The 12,546-nt window shown below is 44.5% G+C and overlaps 1 protein-coding gene across 1 annotated transcript in view; it reads right to left on the bottom strand.

Annotated features, from left to right (window-relative positions):
- WNK2 (WNK lysine deficient protein kinase 2) overlaps positions 1 to 12,546 on the bottom strand; it is a 114,064-nt gene that overhangs the window by 67,738 nt on the left and 33,780 nt on the right. The window contains exons 2-3 of the mRNA XM_059823006.1: positions 3,389 to 3,561; positions 2,181 to 2,401 (exon numbers count right to left, since the gene is read on the bottom strand). Coding sequence (XP_059678989.1) covers positions 2,181 to 2,401; positions 3,389 to 3,561 — 394 coding nt within the window. The remainder of the gene's footprint in view (positions 1 to 2,180; positions 2,402 to 3,388; positions 3,562 to 12,546) is intronic.

The raw sequence follows: 12,546 nt of genomic DNA, 5'->3' as shown, positions 1-12,546 counted from the left end.
TGGAGCTCCTACCTTGTTTTAGAAGGAACAAGACTCAGAGGCAGGAGTGGATCTCATGAATTATGGAGCATTTAAAGCAAATCTGAAAAAGTGATAGCGGTAGTCTAAGAAGCAAATGAAATTCTTGACACCATTGCAAACTAGCATGAAAATGTCATTTCCCCCCCCTCCCGTGGGGGTGGGAAGGAATACATACAAGTATCCTTAAACAAAACAGACCACCTAAACGTAAAGCTGCTCAGCATCTATTCAGCTCCTCTTGGCAGAAGGAGTTTTGCCCTGGCTCGGCTCCCCGCAGAGATACACCGCAAGGTCAGACGAGCATCAGCGATGGCACAAACGCAGCAAGGCAAAAACTGGACCTGAGCCATGCTGACTTCATTCCGTTCAAGCCGATGTAAAATTGCAGCTACTAATATTCCTTTAAAGCTACTACATGTACGGAGGGGGCAGAATCACTCATCTCACCAGTGTTTCCAAGCCCTCCTAATTCTTCCCTTGGAGCAGCACTACCCATGAAAAAAATAAGCTCGGTTAGATTGCCAAAATGAATGCAGACACCTTGCCAGCAACCCGCAGCCCTTTTCAGTATTGAATTTCTTTTAGACATGAGCGTGTTTTGACGCTGCTGCGGTAACAACTGATTTTACAAAAACTTGTATTGGTATTACTGATATTATTCCCAGTATTGGTATTACTGGTATTATTCCATGGACAATTGTTATACCGCAAAAGAAATAGGTAAAAAAATACTGACCCTTAACAGAAAAAACCCCACCAACTATTAATAGTTAAAAACTAGAGAAACTTAGCAGAAATATAACACAATTTCACTAAAATCAACAAGGTTAAGCAGACCCTCAGTAGCCAAGCACATACCCAAAATTTCTATCATTTTGACTTCAATGATACTGGGCTCCCTAAGCATTAATGTCGGTAACTTTTGTACAGTAATTGTAAAGAATTATAATCTCTGAAAAATTAAGATGCTAAAATAATTATTTAAGCAACTACTGCTTGAAAGACAGGATGCTATTTTCATATATAGTAAGGGAACAGTGGTTGTCACTATCAGTTTGCTAACTCTAATTGCCTAGAATCTAATTTCCATTTTTATTGTACGCTGAAATACGACCACGTACATGATAACTTCCCCCACTTGCAGCATCATTTCTCAGGGATTTGCAGCTTCCTAGAACCATCACCTACAGGTCTGAACAAGGGAGATTTGCTTGGGTAAAAAAAACCCACAAAACCTTTGAGAATTCGGGAAGACATTACATTTACGCAGAAAACAAATGTAACTTTTGCAAGGCAACGACGTCCTTCGACCGTCATTCAGAAAACGTCTTCCCAGTTCAAGCAAACCCAAGTTCTAACACTCCTCCACCACCTAGGGCACCACCGAAGGACATCAGCTACTGCATATCCTAGTGGAAATGTCTTTTAATTTCGTACCTACTGATTTTTAATAAATTGCAGATGTTGTTTCAGCAGAACTCTGCCAGGACGGCATCCAGGCAGGGATGAGCTCTGCAGTTGCCCGCAGAAGCAGCCTGTTTTGCTGATGCCCCAGGAAATGGGGATAAGCTGTTCCAGCCAGACCAGCTCCCCTACGACCTTCTCCGCAAAGGAGAGAAGCCCAGCTCCACAGGGCACTACTGCCTCTCCTTCTGCAAAAGGAACCGTCCCTGTCCCAGCGTCACTGGAAGCAGAAGACTTCCCGGGGGCTTTCCCAGGGCTCCCTGGTTAGGGAGGGAGCAGGGCATCCTTTCTCTGCCCTCTCCTCTCTCTTTTCTTCTCCCCGCACAGCGGGCACTGAGCCCGCTTCTCAGGAGGGTGATGCCCACGAGCTGCGGAGAACCCTTGGCTGCCCCTTTTGAGGGAGAGAGGAGAAGGATTTGTGGATGCTAAGTAATATTTCAATCAAAAAAACCCCAAACAAACAAACAAAAGTGGTTTAGCATTGTGATACGGAAGGAAGGACAAGAGGAAGTCATGATACCGTTTCCTAACGACTGAGATTTATACAGTGGTATAAAGGGAACATCACAAAACCACTTTAACCTCTACTACCAACCTACAAGTGAAAAAACTACTAATGCAAAGTGTAGAAGAAAGAGATTAAAGAGACAACCACCATACCAACAGAAGGAAGCCAAGGAGAACAGGAGGATTACCTATTACACTTTTGGCAAACGAAGCTCTCTTGAGGGTTGCCAGGCCCAAGTCTCCTATTTTCACAGATCCAGTTGGTCCAGTAATAAAAATATTGTCACATTTTAAGTCTCTGTGAATTATTGGTGGAGTTCTTGTGTGCAAGAAAAGAAGACCCTTTAGGATTTGCCGGCACCAACTACGCAGGACTTTTGGTTTCATCACTTTAAATCTCTTCAGATACCTAAAGCACAAACATACACAGAAGTGGGTATAAAGAAAATGAAGTGTTACTGGAGGTTCTAGGGGCTTTAACAGCTGAATCTCCATTCTGGATAAAAGCCCCTTATCAGATGCCTTAACAGCAGCTCAGAAATATCACAAGGTTGAAAGAAATAGATCTTTTCAAAGGAGGAATTAGAGCTTTCGTTTTTAGGGTGGAAGGTAATAAGCATTTTTGGTGCAAATACAACCAAATATTTGCAAGTCTAATAGCATAGCAATTCGCTTCATGCGGAGTACAGCTTTAGAATATGCTTCCTATATTCAAATCGAAGAATACTGAAGTTTAATTTTAACCACAAGGTTTTGACCTCTGTACCACGCACCTGCATTTTTTCCATTTACCTAACACACTGATGGGAGGGTACGTTTCGGAAAAACGTAAAACCTGCTAACGCACTGGCAGAGTAGCACACTGGATAGATGCAGTGATGAATACTGCTCCCTTTGGGGCTGAAAATCTGTTCCAGAATTCATGCCAACTGTTTTATATCAACCCTAACAAGATTGTCAGTACCAAAAGCTATTAATGAATATTGTTTAGTAGATAACCTAGAGCACCTTCTGCTTCAAAAAGAGATTCTACCATGCAAGTGCTATTCTATCTGAATTTTCTAACAAAACATGCAAATACAAGCACAAAAGCAATCCCAAAAACACCCCCTGACAAATTAAAACGTCACAGACAGAAGATAAAACACGCCAGAGAACAGTTTCTAGTTGCATAACTGAAACGGGAAAGCAGGAAAAAAAAAAAAGAGAGATGGAGGCCAAAATTCTTCTTGTCAAATCAATGCAGTTCAAACGCAGGGACAAATGACAGACACCAGAGAACAGCTCCATTTTTTTCTTTTATCTGGAGATGCCTTTTTTCAGAATATGAAAGTAGGATTTTTCTAAAAATTTCCATCGCTATTCTTAGCCCTCTCACCAGGAGCGCAGTACTTACGTCTTTAGCGTTCCAGAGGTCATCAATTCGGTAACCAGCACGATGCATCTTTTGCCTTTTACACAGGATTCCCAGAAGTCATAAAATCTCACAATGTTTGGATGCTGTAGACCTTTCAACATTTCTGCTTCCTCTTTAAATCTCTGCCTCTCTACTTTTGTGAGTTTTCTGTCCTATAATCCAAAATAAGACATTATTAGTAGTGAAGGGACAAAAATAAAATAAAGGCACTCATCACTAAGCTATTCAGAATTCTAGATTTGTTTTTCGCTTGTATCAAGAGCAATTATAAAAATCTTTTATGTAAGGGATGAGCAATGTGTATGAACTAGGGCACTCGCCTTAAATCCAGTGTCAAGAAGACAAAAGACTTGCCTCTGAACAAAGAGGCGTCTGTGCTACACTATGCTACATGACAGCATTAGTTTTTCAGGCAACATAAACACACCCGTGGCTTGATGGATCAACACACAGCTATTTACTTCTTGTTTTGGTTTTGTGAGGCTCGTTATCCAAGAGATTAACAGATGCAGGATTTCATTTCCAGGTCTGAATGTCCTCCCAGCTAAGCTGCTGCCGTCTTTTACAGCCGTGACCGCTCACCACCTTCCACGACTGCGCCGGGGCAGTTACGGCAGTGATCGCCGGCTGAGGTCCCCCAGTAACCACACTGGGCTGTACAACCCGCCCATTTTCCAGGGACAAATTAAAACAATACCCCCCTCCCAAAACCCAAACACATGAATTTTTCTTTTTGTTTGCTGTTCTGCCTAATTTTACAGACTTTTAAGGTTGACAAAGGAAGGATTTAAAGCTGTCCTTCATCCTTTCCTGTTGGCTGCACGTTGGCCGCATGGAAACGCTTACTCTTTGAGATTAGAAACCTGAGCAATGTCATGTTCTACTACTCTGGTTTTCCTAGAGAAATTTAGGAGCATTCACCATAAACTCCAGGCTGTGAAGCGACCCTGCACGGAGCCTGCAGAGGCCATCTCCTCCTCCCCACGGGTCAGCAGAAGCCTACGGGGCTGCCTGGACCTCATGAGCAACGTGGAGACCCCTACGACAAGCCACCCAGATGCACGCTCTAGCCTCGTTAGATGACGTAAAAGAGCAAAATGCAAGTTTCAAAGGCCACACCGTCGCCGTCTGGTTTGTCTCCCCTGGTCAGGCTGGGAGCACTTCCCTCCCCTGCCCTAGAAATGAAGCTTTTTCATTCTTTAAAAGGCACAATTGTGTAACCGTTCGTACTTGCAGAAGCAAAAGCTCGCAAACCACCAAGATTAACTAGTTCATATTTTAACCTCAGACATTTTCCTTTTCTCTGTTCACTTAGGCGTGTTTCTAAGAGCACGTACGTAGTGAATTAAATTGGCACCCAGCTGATTCGTAACCAAGATGCAGAGGGATCAGGCCACTGCCATTTTGATAGCCTGCCCTCATCCGCGACTGCGAAGAACTCCATATGGGAATGAGAATTTCTGTGGCTACAAACAGGAGGAAAACCCGAGTTGAAACGATGATGCTTTGGCCCTTCATGGAAGACCGAAAACCTGCTTCCCCAGCGGTGTGCGTGCGCGGGGGGAGCGTTTCCATTTCACACTGTGGCTGCTAAGCAGGTTCTCAGTTTTCTTTACTTTTTATGAAACAGCATCAGAGCTAACATTGCCCCAAGCAACAGCAGCCATCTGGGCTGGCACAGCGGGGTGCCCCATGGGGACTGACGCCCGGATCCCCAGGGGCAGCCGGGAGCACCCCGCGCCGCTGCCGGGGACAGGCGGGCAGCAGCACGCTGAACGCCAACAGCCGAGAGCAAGGCAGTATTTCTGCTGCTCTGTAGCAACTGTGTTTTTTCTAAGTTAAAAAAAAAAGCAAGAAAAAAAAGCAGGCTGTCTAATGAGCCAGGACAGAAGAGCCTGAGAATTGCTTTCAAATCCATCACTTCTTCCCCTACTGCTGAGTTTCCTCTTAATTTAAACCGTGTAGAGTAAATCAGACACACTGCTACGAAGGAGGAAAAGGAGCAGGTCCTTGTGTGAGACAGGAAGAGCAGAGTGTGGGCTAGCAGAGAAAGGAAAAGGCGGCGACACAGATCCAGCAGTTTTTTAAAAACCTTCTAATTAAAAAAAAGTAATACCATACCCCTTGACTCTCATTTCCAGATTTCTAAGCACTGTGAGACATTTTCCACTGCGACTTTAAGGGTAACTTTTAAAAATATCCTTCAGACATTGCCAACAATCATATTCTGTATATTCTATATATTATGAGCGCCAGATTATTTGGGCTACTGTCTGAATTCAAAGTACAAGACGGCAAGACAGGCAACTGCAAAGTGATTCTGGAAGACAAGTATGTGTTTAACCTATAACTACAGTAGAAAGAACCTGTTTTGTTTTTTTTTTCATCAGAATGATAGCTGAGCATCTTTCTCAGGAGAGAGCCTGGGTCCAGTACTAAGACGTGAGAGGAGAGGTGAGGGCAGGGAAGACGTGCGGGCAGGGCTTGAGGCAGAGCAGCCGCCCTTGCGACCTGCGTTCCCCACCACGGGAGGGGTCACCGGCGCTGTAAGGGCTCAACCAACCTTTGCTAAATTCCTCCAGGCTGAATCTGACATATGAGTCGTTGGCCAAAGCATTAGGTGTTTCTGAAAGGGCTTAACAGTTGAACTGTTTTCTACTCTGAAGCAGCAAAACCACCCATTTAACTGCGTGACTCACTCAGGGTTTAATCCAAACCCGAAAAACCTTTACTGGGGTCACAAACACTCATTCCCCATCAGACAATCCACAAAAGGTCCTTATGCTGAAGGCAAGGGTGTAAGCCTGAAACAACCTTAGGACATCAAATTTTAAGATGGGGAACAGGATTCTTTGGAAAGGTCATGCCAAAGAAAGCTAATCTACTTAACAGGATTTAAGGCATCACTTTGCATAACCCAAATTTATCAGAATTTGGAGGAATGAAGCGGGTTTCCAGATTCACCCAAGGACTCATCAACCATCACGCTCTCTGCAGCAGGAGACGTTTTCAACATGGTACAGCTGAACAAGGAGGTTCAGGGATGCCAAGTCACACACAATGGGCCTGCTCCTCCGTCGCTTCGAGCCCAACAGCGGCATCACGCCGAGCTGATGAACAAGCCTGTTGCTCAGCCTGCTCCACTGCATCTACAGCATTACTGCTGCTCTGAGCTTCTTGAGACATGAGACTTGGAAAACATTCTCCATGTGATCCAGGAGGTAACAATATTAGTTTGAAGCTATCACCATGCTTCCTCTCCTTTTAAGGCATTCACACTTCTTGGCTCTTTCTCTCCTCACTGGGACATAAAGTCTTGGCTCAGGAGGCGACATTGTAATTCCATTTCAAATAATTGAAAGCTTCAAGCCTACTACTTAGCGCCAAGGTTTCTAAAATAAACTTCAACCTTCAAAAGTCCACAACAAACGCACCAGGCTGGTTCAACTCTTCCGGACAAACTGGAGTTAAACAGAACCAAGCAAGAAGCGAGATAGCTGCTCGGATTGCGTTACTGCTAAGAAAGAATCTGCCAATTTAATTTGTTTCACTGTCTTAATAAACTGTGACGAATAGTCAGCTTAAAGGCTTCAGTACAGAATTTGTGGGTGGATATTAGGAAAAATTCCTTTCCTGAGAGAGTGGTGAGACACTGGAATAAACTTCCCAGGGAGGTGGTGGAGTCACCATCCCTGGAGGTGTTCAAGGAACGTGTGGACGGGGCACTGCGGGACGTGGGTTAGTGGGCATGGGGGGGTTGGGGTGATGGTTGGACTTGATGATCTTACAGGTCTTTTCCAACCTTAATGATTCTGTGTGTGAATCGGAGCACCAGAAGGAGCGGACACAGTAACAACGAGCTTTCTCACCCTCAGAGCTTTAGATGTATCAGCTCTGCAAATACATACACAATGCAAACTCATCAATTGCCTGTTATTTGACTGCAGTGCCCTAGCTAGCATCATGCCCAGCAGCAACAAAAGCACTAAGTCACACAAAACACAAGAGCAGATAGGAGATTGCATCCACGCAGCCTACAAAGCAGACTGGTTTAAAAAGGCATTCCCCAGGGCAGGCACACTGGTGCGTGCTCGGCTGCCTTAACCTTGCGTTGGGAATTTGACATTTTATTATTACAGCTACTCCGGGCTCCTGTGGTTAAGTGCTCACGGAGTGCTTCCGCAGGAATAAACCACAAGAGCGAGAGCGTTCATGGTGCACCTCGGGCACAGCATCACCAGTCACACAGACACCGTCCAGTCACACGTACAGCCTGGCTGGCTTACGGCTCCATGATTTCACCCTTCACATTGACAGATAAGCACTAATTGGGTTGGCGTTATATAATCTATCCTTCACTATGAAGGGCAATCTAACAGACAGATATTGAACAGGCGGTAAGAAGAGGTTACAAATTACAGAATCACAGAATCATTGAGGTCTGTAAGGACCTGTAAGACCATCACGTCCAACCATCACCCCAACCCCACCATGCCCACTAAACCATGTCCCGCAGTGCCACGTCCACGTGTTCCTTGAACACCTCCAGTGATGGTGACTCCACCACCTCCCTGGGCAGCCTCTGCCAGTGCTTCACCACTCTCTCAGGAAAGACATTTTTCCTAATATCCAGCCTGAACCTCCCCTGGCGCAACTTGAGGCCATTTCCTCTTGTCCTGTCACTTGTCACTGGGGAGAAGAGACCAACACCCACCTCCCCACAACCCCCTTTCAGGCAGTTGTAGAGAGCGATGAGGTCTCCCCTCAGCCTCCTCTTCTCCAGACTGAACAACCCCAGCTCCCTCAGCCGCTCCTCATCAGACTTGTGCTCCAGACCCCTCACCAAAAGCTACCTTTTCTTCATTCATCTTCCCAGCTTTCCTGCTGCAAATCAGATTATAACTGCATGGTCAGTTTTAAGCATCAAACCACTAAAAGCTATTCGCTTCTTTTTGGAAGGAAGAAGTAATTCCCAATTAGTACTTTATGGCTTCGCTCTTGGTAAATTACAGACCCGTCTACTCCAGAGAGACTGGAGTAAAACAATGTTTGCAGCAGGAAGCTACATTAAAGTGAACTTCCTATCCGTAAATCATATTTCTGCTAATCTATCACACATATGCTCTCTGCTTCTCCCCGCTCGTCGCAGGCAGGGCGAATAAATACCTCTCTTTGTTAATATAAGATTTATCCCTTCATTAAGTTCCTTAGCAGGGAACAGCAGCAAAGACTGGAATTAGTAAGTAAAGGTGTTAACAAAATGAAAGGGAAAGCTTACGAATTAAATTTCTGGAATGACACCCAAATTAACAGCGGGAACATGTTCTGTTAGTCATCCCCGAGCATCATTTCCTCCAGGTTGTAACATATGGGCTCTGACTAAGACTTTAAAAGTTACACAAGCAAGAGACTGGCTTTCACCTGAGTCTTTAGAAGATTTCTAAGAAAGATTAACAACTGAGGTCAAGTTTCTTGTCTACTTACTTCGGAGGGGCTAACAGATTTGGGAATAAAGTACATGCTCACCCCATGAGCAAAGGGGATCAAATGAAAAAATAAAAATAAGACCACGCAAAGAATTATTTTTTACACGGCAACGCCTATAACCATGTAAGAGCAGAGCAGGGTTTGGAGCACAGCTGTTACCCACTAGAAAGTTGTGCTGCTTTGCAGTTTCACTGCGTTTCTTTAAGTTCCTCTTTTTAAAGTCTTGAGTTTTCAGTAACGTTAAAGGAAATTGAACTACTTTCAACACTTCATAAGTGGAAATGACTTAAGAATAAACTCACACTTGCTAGTGAGGGAGCCTGGGCCACAGTACAGCTGGCTTCAGACAGCCAACCAACTGCGGGACATGGTTTAGTGGGCATGGTGGGGTTGGGTTGATGGTTGGACTTGATGGTCTTACAGGTCTTTTCCAACCTCAATGATTCTGTGAACCGAAGTTCTCCTGTCTCGCTTTGAAAAGACCCTTCGCTATTTTGCGAGATCGCTCCCCAGCCTGGACAGGTTCAAGCTGTCCGGTTGGCGTGTCACAGCCTTGCTAAGGACATCTGAAAGCCCTCTCCTCTCCGGCCCACACATTTGTACGAGCATGTCTCCTTCCTTGGCACACAACTTGGGTATCTTACCTAGACTTCTTGGCCTGAGGACTTCTACTTCTGTGTCCAGCTAGCCTATAAATATTGGTAAGGTTTTTTTTCTTAAATGCTTCAACTCTCATAGCTGATGGTTATTTTAATTTTGCCTAACAGGACAAAGTCCTCATTTTGGAACAGATTCAGGTGTGTCTGGTGAAGCAAGTAGGAGCAGTAGGTCAAAGGAGGGAAGGGCCCACCTCTGTCATGCAGAAGCTATAACATCACTTACCCACATCAGTGATGAAGAAAAGGAAACTAAGAAGCACTTCTGCCACAAGAACAGAAATCAAATATCTAAATCAGCAGAATGAACATCTGTTCATATCATCACATTTTCACATCTGCATGCCAAATCCGTACCTCTGCTCACGTACCGCAACTACTCTTCTAACCAGAGATTGCCTTGAGATACGAAATCAGCAGTGGGATCCATCGGCAGCTTTCTCCTATGTAGCTGTCTACCAGTTTATTGCGGATTTATGAACAGAAGCGCAGTTCTGGTCTGCCCTACAGGCACGAGTTCAATAGCTAAATACCCATGGGATGGGAATAGAGAGCAGTCTTCCCAGACATCCTGCAGCGTAAGCCAAGAACTTGCTTTGCTCTGACAGGGAGCTTGGAATGTCTTAGCTGGTACCTGCATATGACTATTAATTCATTAAATTCTGTATCAGCAGTACCGCCTCTTCAGGGAAACGTCACAGTTTTGCAAAAGTTCAAGTTTTAAAAATTCAAAGACCTTTAGAAATAAAGATGAACAACGCCACATTTTAGAAGAAAATAAAAACAATTTTTGTGCTTAAAACGAAAACTTTACTCAGGTAGTGCAATCACCTTTTGAATTTCACATTAAGACTTGTCTAATCCACTATCGGAGGAATCTAGGATTTCTCCCGGAGACATAACTGGGAGCAAAGGCAGGCTCAGACACGCAGCAGTTGGGACTGGGAAGAGCTCAAGATATTACAGAAGTAGCTGCTCTCACGTACCAGCCTTTATTATTATTATGCCTGTGCTATAAATTTTTAATAGCATTCAGGACCTTTTATTCCCACACCCTGTACATTCAATTATAAGCACATATCATCTAAAGCGATCCTAACAGAGAAAACCCCCTTTCTGTGAACAAACAGCGGATGCCATTGGACAACTTGCAAATCAGGAAAAAAATTTTACAGCTTCATTACATATCAGCATTCAGCCAACATTCTTCTTCACTAAGTCACCCTCGGTGAAGTTACAGCCTGCTATTTGGTAGCTGTATTAGCGAAGCACAGAGAGGTTTCCCAGTGGTAACTCATTTTCCAAATGCATAAAAAGCAGCCCTTGCCCCCAGTGATGCTCACAATTCAATGAACAGGAGCTACAGAACAGGCTGAGAGAGATTTACTTACTTGCCCAAGTCATTTCTAGAAACCTACAGAAAATTAGGAGCTGAATTCAGATCTGTGTGGCTAAATCTGGCACTGCGGAAAAGGCTGAGCTTGCTTTTTTGCTGGACACAAGTACAGCTTGCTACTTTTTAAATTGATTAAGGAACATCTCAAAGTCTTATGGCAGAGGAACGATGAGATTCACGTCTTCTACTGAACATCAGAACTTAAAAAACTCGTCCTGCAAGGTGCAGGAGGATGGGGAATCAACATCTCGAATCACAAATCTCAATGCAAGAGCCATGAAAACACCTAAGAAACCCAACACCATGGGCAGAGACCGTGTTTTACAGATGAAAACCTCCCAATGCAACTGCACTACGATAACCTATGGTTCAACAGAAAAGTTCTTGTCACAAGCAATTTATTTAATTGCAGGTAGCACCCCATTAACTCCCTTAATTACCAGTGCTTCACAGGTTCCACATAAGCTTGTAATTTTAGGTGAAATATCAGAAACAGCTCAGGCTTGCCTCACAAAATGACTTTTTCAAAGGAAACTGTGAAATCAATGCGTGAAAAAAAGCTGAACAAACCCCATGACACCAGACCACCTCTGCTCACACAGAAATAAAAAACCAAACCACCAAAGAAACGTTTTAGACACGTCATGAGAATTTGGTATTTTCTGGAATTCACTTTTGACCCTAGGGTTGATGAAAGTTTATGCAACAGTTTGTTCTGTTTTTAAAAAGCATTTTGCTTCACCTACTTCATGTCATCTGTAAACACAGTATTTGGGCACGTAAAATGACGAACACTACAAGACATAGCGTCTCAAACAGATGAAGCCAAATACCAACGTGCCTGTGATGCTGGTCCCGTGTCGCACCCGCAGTGGGCTCCTACTTCTATCTTCATTTCTACCGGGTTTGGAAGAGCACGAATTGCAGGCAGGAATACTCAAGAAAGAAGATGCAAATACCTCCAAGCACAACGGCTGATGCCTTTGCAATTTTAATCACAGAACCATTAAGGTTGGAAACGACCTATAAGATCATCAAGTCCAACCATCACCCCAACACCACCGCGCCCACTAAATCAAGTCCTGCAGTGCCACGTCTACACTGTGGTTATGAATTATCCTTGCTTCAGTGCCGGACTCGTCTACGCCACGCAGCCAGAGAGAGGAGGAGGTGGCTCCAGCCATCCCTTGGAGGCTCAGTCCTTCTGGCATGAGCCACAGCAGGAGGAGAAAGAGACATTTCAGGCTGCTGCCTAAGAAATATCTTCAGAAAGTTGAAAACGTGTGGAGGGAAGAGAGGAGATGCCACTGCCCTCAGAGGGCTGGCGTTTCCCAGTATAACGTGGGTATAACACGACAGATAAAACCTGTCTCCGGACCAGGACAGCGGCAGGGCGCTTGCATGCAGAGAGAAGCCATCCAATTTTTTTCTTCTTTCAGCTTCTCTCCTTACTCCAAGGCAATTTTCAAATTAACTTATTTTATGGGTATGAAATCCCCTTCAGTTTCTCTTTGCTGTGTGCTTGCTAAGTAGAAGCGTTGTCTTTCCTAAAAAAAAGGGGGTGCCATTCCTCGCCCGCCGGGCAGACCCCAGCCGGA

Source organism: Gavia stellata, chromosome 12 (genome assembly GCF_030936135.1).
Source record: "Gavia stellata isolate bGavSte3 chromosome 12, bGavSte3.hap2, whole genome shotgun sequence".
Lineage (NCBI taxonomy): Eukaryota > Metazoa > Chordata > Aves > Gaviiformes > Gaviidae > Gavia > Gavia stellata.
Note: the sequence above shows the minus strand (reverse complement) of the source record. Positions and strands in the feature narration are given on the sequence as shown.